Source organism: Anopheles bellator, chromosome 2 (assembly GCF_943735745.2).
Source record: "Anopheles bellator chromosome 2, idAnoBellAS_SP24_06.2, whole genome shotgun sequence".
Lineage (NCBI taxonomy): Eukaryota > Metazoa > Arthropoda > Insecta > Diptera > Culicidae > Anopheles > Anopheles bellator.
Genome location: NC_071286.1, coordinates 56,522,395 through 56,536,880, shown reverse-complemented (window position 1 = coordinate 56,536,880; position 14,486 = coordinate 56,522,395). Strand labels below are relative to the sequence as shown.

The following is a 14,486-nucleotide window of genomic DNA, read 5'->3' as shown; positions in this document are numbered from 1 at the left end:
CAGACGAATAGGGGGTCTTCGGAACCGTCTGGGTAGAGTTTGTGGCGAAATGATCACAAAAAGGTGATGCAAAAACTTCCTTATGAATCCGATCGTTTTTGCATTTGCATTACGCAAACGCATTACGTTTGGCCTTTAGGAAGAAAACAATGATAAACCAAACCACTATAGTCAAATTAAATTGTTTTCTGTTTAGTTTTTGATCACAGTAGTAAGAATCAGCCGGGACGTCGGGACGTTTCCTGCAGCATCCACAAACAATGCTGTTGAATGCTGATAACATACGTTCGCCAATTGCGTCGATAGTATTTCGATCGACACCGATCAGTCCTTAGTCTTACACAGGAAACTCTACAGACGTTACGATCCTCCAGCATGAAGAACTTCACGCGACTGACACTAGCTGGCTGCCTTCTCGTGCTTGCCCTTTCCGTGTACGGTGTAACAGCCGATTCGAGTGAACAGGAAACGCAACAGGAGAACGCAGCTGCTGAAGTGGCGGAAGGCGCAACGGAAGACACTGAGGATGGGGCGGGCGAGGGCGAGGTCGACACACCGTTCGGACAGGTAGATTGGCCGTACTTTCGACATTGAAGCACTCTCCACTAACCGCAGGCTAGTTGCCGCCCCTTAGCCCAACCAGATAAGCATCATCGTTGCGCCCTGCGTTGCCGGTTATCGTGCAGATCACAAGGGCAAGTGCCGTCCGGTACTGTAGGTGAGTAATGTAGGTGTTAGCGATGGTTTGAAAAAAACTGTGAGCTATAGTGATCAATCCATTGTGAGGTTCGGTGTATGTTTGTGTAGTAGTGATTCACTTTACTGCTGTAAAGGATAGAGGCATACTCCGTAGCTCTCCGTAGGTTGAACCGTAGACTGTAGTCTACGTGATAACCTCGACCTCCAGCAACCGACTTCAGTCGTGAAGCGTTGTTTCTCAATTGTGCTATTGGTGCAATGAGAAAAAACTATAAACCGTTCGGAAATGAGAAAAATGGGAGCCCACAATTTGAATTGCTGGTCTTGTAGTGTTAATGGTGGTCAATATTTATACTAGACCTGAGTGAATAAGTGAGTTAATGGCGACGAACGCCAAACGCTTCTTCAATGTATCGTGCCGTGTTTCTGTCGTGGGTTGATTCAAATAAAATCACGTGTTCAATCACGTCGTTCAAGAGGCCACTATTATATCTTGTATATCTGGTACACGAGTAGATGATATTTAACGACCAATTGTCCAGAACAAACGTCGGTTTATAGTACATACCTTTTCACCTACTGGAGGTGGATCGATAAGATAAGGCATTTTCAAGGATGTCCATCCCGTGGGATTTTATCACTGACATAAAAGAAAGAAAATGAAAGGAAACTGCTTTTTAATGAACTTTCTAAACCTGCAGTATATTCTGGAGTGTCGTTGAATTAAGCCGAAGGTACGCTGAACTGATGAAGTGTATTTTAGGGTAGTAGTTTTTTCTGCCAGGCACAATGTGGAAGTTTTTTGGTGTACTGCTATTAACAACTTCGATTGGAGCTAAAGTTGCCGATAAAGAAAAAAATGCTGAAGACGCTTACGCAGAGCTTTCCCTAAAAATAATAGAACATGAGATAAACGCATCACTTTTACTTACTTCGGTACGCGAAAGCCATTGTTGATACATCGGAAGACCACACTTCTTTAGTTATGCTTTTATTGCAGAGGGCTCTTTTCGATGCTCCGATCGTGTGCCCGGCAGGATCGGTATTGGATCACAAAGGAGTCTGCCGTCGTCCAATGGGCTGAAGTGCGCTTTCGGACGCTTTCCATCATCACCCGTTTTATCACGGAAATTTGACTGAGATGCGATTTTCGGAGTTGAAAATGAAGCCAGTGCGAAAAATCTCAAATCGTTGTTAAATGATGTCTATCAATCGGTGACACCTAATAAAACCCTTGTGAATTAATTTGTTCCGACTATGTTTTATTAACAGTATCAGAAACAATAATTTAATACTGAGCACATCTAGTCCACTTAGTGTTTGATATTTTTAAGCAAAACGTGTTGAAGACGCTGTCGTGCGCTTGCCAACCAGCTAGGCGTTTCTGCCGGTGCAATTTTCCAAAGTTTCGTTATTGCATCCATCTACGGTAATATGGATGAGACATCCAGCAGGGGACATAACACATTGTTCATTCGTTACCACCTGTGCCATTCAACTTTGAACTTTACAACAAGACATCAACTTTAGCAACACGATAAATGCACGAGCAGATGATATTCAACGATAAATTCTTCCGAACAAACGTCGTTTTGTAGTCGGGGATGGGTCGATAAGATAAGGCATTTTCTACGATGTCTATCCCATCCCGTGGGAGTTCATCTCCGACATAAAAGAAAGAGAATGGAAGAAAGCTGCTTATTAATGGAAATGAGCTTCAAAAGGTGCAAAATATTTTGGAGTGTCTGTGTTGCAGTAGACGTTCGTAAAACAACATCATTTATAAGTTGATAGTGAGCAGAACGTGCACTAAACTGATAAAGTGTTTTTATATAGTAGTAGTTTTTCTGACACGCAAAATGTGGAGGTTTATCGGTGTACTGCTATTAACCACTACGATTGGAGCTAAAGTTACCGAAAAAGAAAAAAATGGCGATTTCTCTTACGAGGAGCTTTCCCAAACAATAATACCACAAGTATCACCTTCAGTTCCTTCGGTACGCTAAAGCCATTTTTGATACATCGGAAGACCACACTTCTTTAGTTATACTTTTATTGTAGTGGGCTGTGATCGCCACTCCGATCGTGTGCCCGACAGGATCGGTATTGGATCACAAAGGAGTCTGCCGTCGTCAAATGGGCTGAAGTGCGCTTTCGGATGCCCTCCATCATTACCCGTTGTATCACGGAAATATGACTGGGATGCGATGCTCGGAGTTGAAAGGGAAGCAAGTGTTTTAAAAGTGCGAACAATCTCAAATTGTTGATAATATGATGTCTGTCGTTTGGTGACCCCTAATAAAAATTCTTATGAATTAATACGTTTCTCCTATGTTTTATTATCAGCAAGAACAACAATCATCCAGGAGGAAGTGTTTGATACTTTTAACAAAAATGTGTTGAAGACGCTGACATGTGTTTGCCTAACTTCTAGGCGTTTCTGCCTGATAACAGACGTTATCAGAAAGCTTTGAATAGTGCAACGATGTACGGATTGATGTTTACTGTTAGTGTCGCGTTATTGGCATACAGCCCTTCTTGCGGATGCGAGGGTATCTCGAGGGGAGATATTAGTTATTCTGAGAAAGATTCGTAGCAGCTACATTGGTCCAAACCCGTTCATTGATTTCCCTGGATCAATATATGGAACAAAACTGTGCCCCGAAGAACAAATGCCTGATCATTCAGGAAAGTGTAGAGGTATTATCGCACTTGGATGACTGCACAACCGATATAGATTAGTCCGAGTCCGATTAGTCCGAAATAGACCGATCGAATTCGCTGTGAGCTGAGAGGAGATTGCGAAACAATCGTGTGGCGCTTCAATCTAAGCTCATTTCAGGTAAACTCGGACAGTTTTCAAGCAATTTGAGCCAAATTCAGCTGGTGCGAGTTTTGACATGTATCCAACGGGAAGTGGGTAGGGAAGCCGATTGGACGTCATCTTGAAGTCCGATCCTCTGAAACGCCAGGTAGTCGAGAAATGAGAATGAAATGGGGCGTGGCGAAGCTCGCCGGGACCTGCTAGTATATATATATATATATATATATATATATATATATATATATACATATATATGATCAAACCAAGGATTACGCTAAGCAAGTTTAATTCTAACAAAAACATATCCTTTCCAACGATTTCGTTGTAGCTCGTCCATAGATCATTCGTCTGCGTTGCACCGATGAATCGATTTCCAGTTCGAACACTGATATTCAATCAACTTGAGTGTAAAACTTTGAGTTGGTGCTCTTGACGGCTCTTAACGTTCTAAATCAATATAAATAGTAATAATATAAAACGATTTCACCGTTCAACATATCGATCCAGGAAACAACTTGTAGAGCTCAAACGGACATGAACTCCAGTTGGTGAAGTTTGCTAATAAATTCTTTCGTGAGTGAGCAAAAACCTTAAGTGCCAACGTAACCTGTCCGATTACGACTGGAGTACGTTAGTCATGCTCGAGAGCGATTTAAGATGGAAAGGACACTCGTTTGAATGGAATGGTTTGCTGTATGGGAATTCCTTCCTGTGGCTCACTAGAATCGTAAGATGCGTCAGACAGATTTCGTGCGTGATCTCGCTTGAATAAGTTATGAATAATGTAGTAGAGTTTTAATAATGTAATAATGTGAAATGCAACGACAGCAACTTCAGTATTCATGGCTCAATGAAAGAACAGCAGCAGATAACAACGATACAATGATTTTTTTCTCTCAGCTTGAAGTAATTTTCACCCGAAACGATGTGAAACGAACATTGGTAAGTTTACTTTCATTGACCGTAATTATTTATAATGTTATGAAATGTTCTTCTTTTAATCATTGTATCACTTTGCAATATATTTGAAAATGCTTGGTTACTTGGCTTTTTACAAATTTTCTGTTCAAACTAAACAGTGCTAAATGATTGATCGAATTTATGGTGTTTCCGAGTAAACGTACCTTTCGTGTTAGTCACAAGCTATTATCGGTGCCGACAAGTGACATAAAACGGCATTCACCTCCTCAGGAGAGGTAATTGTGCAGTAATAACTGAAAGCCTAGCGCCGCAGCGAAAGACCAAGCCGGATCGCTACTCAAGCCGCACCGATAAAGACTAGATTGTTCTCAATTTCCGGAATACGGTACATTTTATTTCACCATATTACCCGCTCGGCTGATTATTTTGGGCTCTTTCGAGCACCACCTTGCCGAGCACCACCACCATTTGTTTAAACACGAATGATTATCCAAAGATAACATACGCGGCAGAATGTTTACAACGTCTGACCATTCGTAGAAAGGGAAAAACAAAAGCGTCTAACATTTGACTTGCACTAAGTGATAAACAGGTTCACCTGATAAGTAGCTTAGTGCGCATTCCAATAGAAAACGGATCAATCTTTGAGTGTATTGTTCCAATTTTGCGGTATCAGTGGCATCAGTGTCCATTTGTGGATCTAACTCGTGATGGCGGGGAAGCCACAGCTAGTTGGGAATTTTATTTTTCGATAACATAAATGATAACCTTCACACGGGAACAATCGAGTGTGGACGAGCATTGTGAATGGCGCTTATCTTCGTGCGTGTGTTTGTGAGGATGAATTTAATTGCAAATAGCCCTCGGCCGTAGACGCCGGTGTCCAGCAGAACGTCGCACAGTCCGGGAACTTCCAGCGAAACATTCAATACTTGCCGTCTTAAAACAGTGCAATGAAGTACGCGTTGGCGCTTGTTGTGGGGTTCGTGCTATTGGCATGTAGTGCCCGGGTGATGCGTGTCAATGGAGCGCCGGTCGGATGCGAGGACGAACCGGAAGTTGTTCCAGTCGACGCTGTAACGGAGATTGAAACTCGGTCGATATTCGACATCTCCGATTCTTCCAAACAGGTATGAGTGCAAACTATTGCGAACGCGTTGTGGTTGTGCTTGGCTTACGTTTGGTTTATTCTTTTCGTAATTTTGTAGATCAAAAACGTAATAGAAGGACCGAAAGTGTGCCCCGATGGACAAATGCTCGATCACCAAGGAAAGTGTAGACCTATTCTTGGGTAAACGAAGTGAACAATACGAAGTAATAAACTAGATAGAAGGAAAAAATAAAGATGATGTATTTACTTTATTTTAAGAATTATCGTAGAATACAATAATCGAAAAGGCATATCAACCAAACATTATTTAATTATTATATTATTATTATTTATTATTTGCTCTCTCTCCTAATGAGTACCACAATGTGTTGATTACTTAACCTTTGCCTTATTACTCAACCTCAACCTCAACCAACCAACCTCAACCTACTGATACTGAAACACCCGGAGCTAATGTCCTACTACATCCGCGTTTTGAGAAGAGCGTAAAATTTCTTATAATGGACTTACCACATACTACTTACCATATATATACTCTTCGAGATAAAAGATCTGCTTCCGGATGTGCTGTTTGTAGTCAAACAAATGAAAGACGATTCCAAGGTTGATTGCAGGGTCTTGACATGCTTGTCTGGTCCGCATTCAACTTATCTCTCACTATCTAAATATGCGATTTGATTGAAATTAAGCATTTCTTATTATAGCATAACACTCTATTCGACGCCCCTATAGCAGAAGGACAACCATTTGATGAGCACGGAATCGATTCCTCATAGTGCCAAATATTTGTTTTTGTTGGCTTAATTTCATGGCCCACTGATTGGCCCACTGATGAATGACATTAACTTTAGGCAAGTATGAGTTTTTTTAACCATAGAAAGGCATGGAATAAACGTGTGGAACTTTTCAAATATTAGCTTTACTTTGCATGAAGATTTGCTCTTCCTTTGCGGGAATGGGAGAAAACCATCCCGTTTCATAACGCTTAAAATTTTTTTTTTATAATTAAAAATGCTGTGGCAGAGCTACCAAACTACCTGGAAAGCTACCAAAACTAAAAACACCATTTAGATATTAAAAAGAAATACAATTATTATTATGACTGTAAGTCAATGTGAGCAATGAACGGAATAAGGAATTCGACTCAGATGAAAACAAAATGATCGCTACTCTAGTGAATTGTATTTTACACAGGAGTTTCTAATTAATTCTGGTCGTATTCATACTCTCAAAATAAATGCCGCATGTTATGGATCGCACACAATTAGAATAAGTCGACAATGTTTTTGCATTTTCCTCTGCCATCGAGCAGCTGTCCAGTGGGGCACATCGTTGGCGCATCAATAATTATAAACGGTTGTTGATCATCTCCTTGCTGACCAGTCTGCTGGTTGTCTTCGCTGTCGGAAATTGAATTTTCGGTGGACTGTTCCATGACTATCTCGAAGGTGTCCTTCTGTATCGATTCCATTGGATTTACTCTGTACGTATACGAACTCAGCTGATACACTATCGGGTGGTTGTAGTAATGAAGCTGCTGCGGAAGTTGAAGATGCTCGGGAATGCTTGCCGGAAGATAGGCACAGCTGGCAATATGTAGTGCTAGAAGGCAGTTTGTCACTAAGCTTAGAGAGAGATTCATTTTAACGCGGAAGATGTGTCTAACTATCGAAAATCTCTATGATCGACTGATGGTCGCTCAAACGAAAGAGGTCCGTTTTATAGGCGCAATTAAACGCCAGCGTGAACAATTCTTATTGATTCTTCTTAAATCTGGTTGCGTGTGGCCAGACAGCATAAGTTCAAGGACCCATGTGGTCAACATTTGCGATCTTAACAATTAAGGGATTCACTCGGCATATGACGCGGAATTAATTCATCATAGTGCCAAATATTTGTTTTAGTCGGCTTCCTGTCACAAACGAGAGCTTCGTCAACCCTAATTGAATGGCATCAAACCATCGCATAATTTAGCGAATGGTGAGGTCTTTAGCGAATGGTGATGGTTACAAAATGTTCTTTTTAAAACATTTTGTTCTTTTTAGAACGTTTTTGTTTGCTATTGCTTTCAATAAAATGACCTTAAAATGGATGCTTTGGAGAATTCTTTCTTAAAATACAAATAATCGTGTTTCATGGATTAAAACTTTTCTTTTCCTTGAAATAACTGAGGTTTATTTTAATACCACAAAACAATCTTCTTTCTTTCACATAATTCCAAACGAAGCTCACCACGTGCAGTGGTGAAAATCGTTCAACTATCTTGAATTCGTTTTCAAGCCAACAATTTATTAGCAACGTCATTACGCGAGAGGCGTTTATAACAGCAGGGCTCAATACTCCAACCCGCATTGAGTTTTGTTTTGTTGTCATTCGAAATAATTTAGAAAACGACAAGAGCGTGTTTCACGTTCAATATTTTTCGACTTTTGCATATTAAATATTGCCTTGTTTGTTGTGCGTTAGTTTTAATGTGATAATGACGGAAAGGTACAAACGGAAAGCGTAGTGGATCTCAAAACAACTACTAACCACATTTCTTTCAGAAACGACACACAAAGCACAACTCAACGGACGGATCCAATCGAAGATTCGGATGCTAATAAGCAGGAAATACACAGTGCACACTATGACTCAACAGATATCTATTATCGGTGTCGCTCGCCAAGCTGCTCCGACGAGACGGACGAGGAGGATGATCCATATCAGGAACTGTTTATGAATGCCTGGCGATCGGCACCCGCGTCCTCCGATGAAGAGGACGAACCGGTTGTCGAGTTTAACCAATTACTACATCCCGACGCGAAACCGTTTTCGCTCATGGACGATTCGGACCTATGGGATTATATGGACGAAAGTGAGCTCAAAGAGCGACTCAAGAACCAGCCCCGGTTGCTGGAAGAAATCACACGCAAACGAAAGCGCCGGATGCTGGACGACGAATACAAACCGGATGATGATGATCTGACGGAAGTGCTGGATAGGTTTGTAAAGTATGTCCGCACGGAGCCAACAAACATACGCGACGAATGGGAGAATACTTCACATGACGGTGGTGCAACTTTATGAAACGGCAGTGATGTTTACTGCTAGAAATTGTCGGATCTGAGAAAATGGCCGATGGTGTAGAGGAATCGACAATGTTAAACCGAAATACTTTTACTATGCAACGAAGACTGTGACTGTTATTGATACATTTCGTTTTAGTCTAGCCGAAGTCTTCCTTGGCAATAATATAGAGGTTTCAGATATGCCATAATGCACTATTTTTTGACAGATTCTAATTTTAAAGGACTGAATTGAACTGATATTTGAATAAAAATAAGTCCTCTGTTAGCTTATATGCGGAATACATCATAATTGTAAGCGCTGATTGATTGGTTGCATTAAATATGCAAAGTAAACTTTCAATGGTAGTTATATGTAAACTTTTTTCAAAACTTGCTATATATTTTAAATGAAGGTGATGCAGAAACGAACTTAAAATTTACCTATGAGGTGAGATTGATTTACATTTTCCAAGTACACCATTACTTTGAGAAAACGATTTTTTTTCTGTATTTCGCTTACGCTTTATTATTCACTTAATCTAGATTGCTTTATTCGAAGTGGTTGTACCGTGGTCTACAGTATTAACACGTAAACTAATCGAGTTTCGTTTAACAAAAATTACATTACAGCCTGCGCCTTGCTGCTACGGATGGCGACGAGTGGAAAGAATTCAAAATGTCACTATTGCGCAGCGGCTCTGGCGGCTTAAGTGCACTTTGTGCAATCGTGTCCTCATCGTGGCTATTGGTCGGGTGCATTTGCCGGAACGGCGGTGGCATCACCGTTCGTCGGTTGACTGATTATAACGATCGGAGGCCCCACTTCACCGGTCTTGGGAGAGAAGATGAAAAGGGAGAAGCGTGTTTATGGACAAGATTTTTAATAGGTCCCCATCGCTCCCTCATATAGTCGAGGTTTTATGGCGAGCCGTTAAAAGGGTAAACGATCACGACTGTTCGGCGTTGATTGATTATCGTGGCTTAACCAAATGCGGAACTATTCTGTTTGCAATCAAATCGAATCTGCGATGTATGGAAAACAAATTCTCACAGAAAATGAAGACAACGTGGTCAACGAGAGGACGGAGTAGTGAATCACATTCTACACAAGCACGAACATTTTTTTGCAGTAGCCCTCACAATCAACACATCGGTTGCCTGGACCGTTCAGGTCTCACCTGGCTGGTGCTGAAGCTTTCGGTGTACGATTTGCCGAAATTGGCATCGTCGATATCGTAACCTTCGCGATTCCCGCAACACAGACACATTTCCGTTTCGTGCGGTGCGTTTAATCGATGCGATCGTCCGAAGACTCCGTAGGACACCACGATACGGCCGCGAGTCAAGTGCAACTGAGTCTCTCCCGGCAGCCACGGGAACTTGAAATAGCTTACTTCAACCGTGTGCGTCTATTGATTGCGCTTCCTGCGGGGCCACCCCTTGCAGCTCCACAAAAACGATGACTAAATCCCGGCGCGGAAAGGTGAGCACCGCGCAAATGATATACTCCATACGTAAGAGAGTTCTGTTTGCTTTTTCCGTACCCCTGTTCTGGGTGGCCCTGTATCTTTGTGCGTGACAAATATCTCGGTCGAATGCACCGCGCAGGCGAGGTTCATTCAGGGTTTCATAACCGATAAAAAACCGGCGGCTGCTTATCGGTCCACGACGTCCGCGACTTGAGGTGCGAAACCTAAGGTTCAGGCAGACACTGCCGGGTCTGGTGGAACAGATACGCAACGGTAGTCAACGCACACGGATTGGTGATTTCATCGGGTGCATCATCCGGGTGCAGGAACAGTGATTAATGTGCCTTGGTTTTATTTGGCGCGCAATACAGGTGTATTTCGTCGCTTATGAATCACGCCGGCCCGTCATCTCGCTGCCAGGGTCGCCGCAGGTGTTCACAAAACCGCGAACGGATGTTCTGGCGTCTTTTATTCGTCACTAATCACCCCATGATTAAAAAAGTTTTATCGCTCCCTTGATAACCATCATAAACGATAGAGATGGAGATATTTTTCTAACTAACAAAAATTCACCGACTATCACGTCATTCAACAGCTCTGGCTCGCCTTGCCCAGGTCTACTTGGTGGCCGATGCTGGAAGTGAAGGCCTCAAAGCTACGCGCTATCAAACTCTCCAGCCATTGGAGCGGGAAGTGTGTCCCAAATTTCATTAGCAACTCCCGTTGATACATTCCAAAGGCATCGAGGGGGTAGTTTGCTATCTTATCTTTGTGGCACGCTTGCTGATGGTGCGATATCGACGGACAGATTTGCGTTGGGGGCTGATAGGGCATAAAAACGTTTAATGGCTGCTTCGCACAATAACAACTGCGACTGAACTACGACGCCCCGGGCTTATGGCCTTTGCTTTGAGAAGAGACTCTTATCGGAGAACATGATCCAGCATGGCAACATTTAAGATCGGGATTTTCAAACCCATTTAGCGCGTCCCATCGCTCGATGCTCGTCGCTCGAAGGCAATACAACTTGATCGCAGCTCTTTTGCGAGCGCTGCCGTATCGTCTACTAGCTCGGACAGTACGATCAGCTCGAAGATCGTCAACGACGTCGCCAAAGTGTGTTGGGTCCGTTGTGGAAAGGAGAACATGTAGGCCAGAATCGGTATAGTGGCGGCATACATTTCGTTCGGTCGAGGGCAACCTCGCAGGATAAAGCATCGCATCAGTCGTAGGTAGCGTTTGGCAAAGTGGAGACGCGTGCCGCCGTATTCTTCCGGCAGCAGGTTGAGAACGTCGAGTGCCACTAATCGGGGCGGCACGTTTGCGATATTTCCTACAATTTCCGGATCGTAAAGACACTTTTCAACGGTCATTCGAAAGCAGCCGTACTTACCGTCCAACACGTTCATGCACCGTCGAGGTAAAAACTGAATCTTCCAAGTCCTTAGAAACCGACGGAAGGCTATGGCACACTCGTGGGGCATTTGCGACAGTTGCAGGTACTGGCGCATGTGAGGGTCGCCGGATTTGATTTTTTCAAACACTTTCATCACCTGAGCCACATTTCTGCTGATAACGAACAGACCATAGGCGCTGATATCTGTGTAAAGTATGGAGAGGATTAAGGGTACGCCGGTTGTTCAATTGGTAGGATTAGGACATTCCACACTCACTTCCTTCCAAATGCTCCATGCAAGCCAGGAGTGCATTGTACTGTCTCCGCGTGACAATGTATTCGCCCCTCACTTCCAGGAACGATCTGTTTCTTCCTCGCCAAAACCACAGCCTGCAATTCGCGAAGAAATAATATCAACGAGAATCTAAAGAATTTTAATGATGGCGGTCTTCAGAAATGTCGCCCTTGAATAGGAACTGTAAGTTAAGAAAGTAAACATCTAAACAGTTAGTCCGTTCGTTGTGAAACCAACGGCTCGGAGTAACCTCGGACAAATTTCGCCGAAATGGCGCGGCGCCCGTTTAAACATTGCTTTGGCTTGGCTCAGCTCTCGCAGCCGCTGTGGAACTGTGGAGGTCACCCTCGTCTCCATAACAAACGGTTCCCCCAAAACACCCGGACCAGTCCAGCAAATGCGGACCAGGTGACTCAGACGAGGCATTTGCTGGAGTGCTGGCGCAGAATCACAAACCCTGACCCTGCCCGGCAGTTCTGCGAAGCACGCCTCTGATCTGTCCCTGGGTGCGGGCCCCAAACGAGTCTTACCGAGCGGCGGCCGCCAAAAACTTGGCGATTGTTTACGGTTTTGGCAGCTCACCCAAGTCACGGTCTAGTCGTGGTCCCGGTTGGAAAATGTACGTATATAAAACCGACGTGCAGCCCGGGAGCATCGCCTTATTATCTGCGGAACGTGCTATGGGCGTCATGTGCACGATCGTGGCCGCCGTGCTCTGCAGTACGCTGCTGATGGTGTCGGTCGTCTTCATTGGCGCAAGTTCTCGACTTGAGGCGGAGGCCCGGTTCACCGTCCCGGAGGTGGGTAAAGGGAAGCCGGACGATGCGGCCGGTCTCTGGGAGTTGATGTCGGCGGCAACCGTTGCACCGGCGGGCTTGCGGATCGACGACCTGAAGACGCTGCGCGAGGCGGAGTCGTTCGAAGCGGATCCACTCGAGGACGATCTCGATGGAGCGGACAGTCACGTGGTGGTGCAGGTTTACTCGGTCGACTCGGAGCAGGAGCTAGCCAACCGCTCATCCGGTGCACCGGTACGTACGATGAAGATGCCGAAGCTGGTCGGAACACCGAAACCGGAACCGCTGAACGGGAAGGCAACGGATCGCGTCGAGCGAAAAGTTTTCGCACCGGTCAAGAGCATTCAGGAGCAGCTGGACAAGCTAGAATCGGGGGAACGTCGGCCGGCCAGGAAGGAGCCGGTACTACGGGAGCAGTTCTACATCGCGGATGATAGCGGATCGCGACAGGTGGAGTCCGACCGTCGACCGTCGGTGAAGAACTTGGGCGAAGCGGAAGAAGTCAGCGTTCCCCGGAAACAGCCGCCACTGAGGCAGGAGAAACAGTACGGCGTTTCGTCACGCTTGGAGTTCGGCGACCAGACGAACCAACGAATGCTGGACGAGTTCTTCGCCCAGCGAAACCAGGACGCACTGGCAGCGAGACGATCGAACTACGACTGGGACGAGGGTTTGCTCCGTTCCCGGAAACTGGAGGAGATCAAAAATCGCCATCGAGTGGCGGCAAGTGCGAGGAAGAAGATCCATCCCAACTATCCCGTCGGTTCGGAGTGGGAAGACGATCGGAGCTACGATCAATATGCCGAGTACGGAACGGCCACGGAACAGCTCCAGAGTGCACCGGGCCGAAGAATGGCCGAAGGAGACGATGGTCAGCGCTCGTTGCGTCCACAGTCGCTACCATTCCTGACGCCCGAGGACGAACGGTGCAGTTACGGATTGCCTCGTCTTGGGCGGAAGCAGCGAGCGACCCCACCGCAGCAGCAGACACACGTCCTTAACACCATGCCGATCGTGGCGATCGATGGCGATGGCTCACCGCCGGCTGGAAGTCCGGGCGATAAGTCGCCGCTGGAGCGATCCCGTTTCCACTACTCGCTGCCGTCGATGGTGTTCAACCCGTACGCCTGGGATCCGTACCACTTCAACATGCTCCGGTTTCCGCAGTGCGCCGCCTGTCAGCAGAATGCCCGGGCACTCTGCACCAAGTGTGGCCTGTGTGCTGATTGCTGTGCGCACAGCAAGTGCACCTGCGGCTGCCTGAACGGCTAGTCCTGTAGAAATCTTGGGGAAACCTCTCCCCCCCGAATTTACCGTTATGTGACACTTAGAATAAAAGTACTTCGAAATGATGGCTCCCACAACGGCGACGGAGTTCTGTGAGTTAAACAACACCAATACGTACCACTTTCGCCGGTATTTAAAATTGTCCACGAGCCACTGCCATAACATATCACGCACGCACGCGATTTACAACGTCAACATCCAACGGGCACAATTTGGGTTGTTTGGTGGCGAACGGTTATTTTGACATCACGACGACGAACAAGACATCGCCAACTCGGATGATGCTGTAATCAGATCCTCTTCTACCGCAATCGGCGCGAAGACGCAACAATAACATAGCAGGCCGCTGTTTTGCCTAGGGCGTGAAATGGGATAGCTGTTTCCGTTCACCGTCCGGCCTTTGCTTTGGTCGGTCGGGGGCCTGAATTGGGTCAAGCTTGGAGAATGTGACCGAGGGTCACGAAATTTAAATTTGCAAACAATGACTGACTGAGTGTTTCCCAATTTTCTTTACCGTCCAAAAAACGGTGCCAATCAAACAAGTACAAACTATTAAATTACACGTCAGTTTACAGCAGCAAGGGGAAATAAAACCGATTGAAAGCTTCGGTGATGGAGGCAAACATTCGCGGGCAAT

At 45.1% G+C, this 14,486-nt stretch overlaps 3 protein-coding genes across 6 annotated transcripts; all 3 read left to right on the top strand.

Annotated features, from left to right (window-relative positions):
• Window positions 1–300: 300 nt before the first annotated feature.
• On the top strand, window positions 301–2,635 carry LOC131209676 (uncharacterized). Of its 4 annotated transcripts, none has more exons than XM_058202797.1 (3): window positions 301–567; window positions 635–718; window positions 1,401–1,535. In XM_058202797.1, exons 1-2 carry the CDS (start codon window positions 376–378, stop codon window positions 716–718), a joined length of 276 nt encoding a protein of 91 aa, XP_058058780.1. In that variant the 5' UTR covers window positions 301–375; the 3' UTR covers window positions 1,401–1,535. The 4 variants fall into 4 exon arrangements, with proteins under 4 accessions (XP_058058780.1, XP_058058778.1, XP_058058779.1 ...); XM_058202795.1 differs by lacking the exon at window positions 1,401–1,535 and adding an exon at window positions 2,536–2,635 and having other exon boundaries at window positions 302–567; XM_058202796.1 differs by having other exon boundaries at window positions 302–567; window positions 1,463–1,603.
• A 5,294-nt stretch (window positions 2,636–7,929) lies between these two features.
• On the top strand, window positions 7,930–8,844 carry LOC131210807 (uncharacterized). The gene is made up of 2 exons (XM_058204100.1): window positions 7,930–8,045; window positions 8,102–8,844. The coding sequence occupies exons 1-2, from the start codon at window positions 8,035–8,037 to the stop codon at window positions 8,622–8,624; spliced, it is 534 nt and encodes a 177-aa protein (XP_058060083.1). The 5' UTR covers window positions 7,930–8,034; the 3' UTR covers window positions 8,625–8,844.
• A 3,601-nt stretch (window positions 8,845–12,445) lies between these two features.
• On the top strand, window positions 12,446–13,834 carry LOC131207753 (uncharacterized). Its single transcript, XM_058200378.1, has 2 exons — window positions 12,446–13,379; window positions 13,476–13,834. Exons 1-2 carry the CDS (start codon window positions 12,446–12,448, stop codon window positions 13,832–13,834), a joined length of 1,293 nt encoding a protein of 430 aa, XP_058056361.1.
• The last annotated feature ends 652 nt before the right edge of the window (window positions 13,835–14,486 follow it).

Excerpts from the sequence above, each read along its gene's own strand:
- LOC131207753 (XM_058200378.1), top strand. The coding sequence starts at position 12,446 with ATGGGCGTCATGTGCACGATCGTGGCCGCCGTGCTCTGCAGTACGCTG. Across the intron at positions 13,380-13,475 it reads ATATGCCGAGTACGGAACGG|CCGAGGACGAACGGTGCAGT; the intron begins CCACGGAACAGC and ends CATTCCTGACGC.
- LOC131209676 (XM_058202795.1), top strand. The coding sequence starts at position 376 with ATGAAGAACTTCACGCGACTGACACTAGCTGGCTGCCTTCTCGTGCTT. Across the intron at positions 568-634 it reads TCGACACACCGTTCGGACAG|CCCAACCAGATAAGCATCAT; the intron begins GTAGATTGGCCG and ends GCCGCCCCTTAG.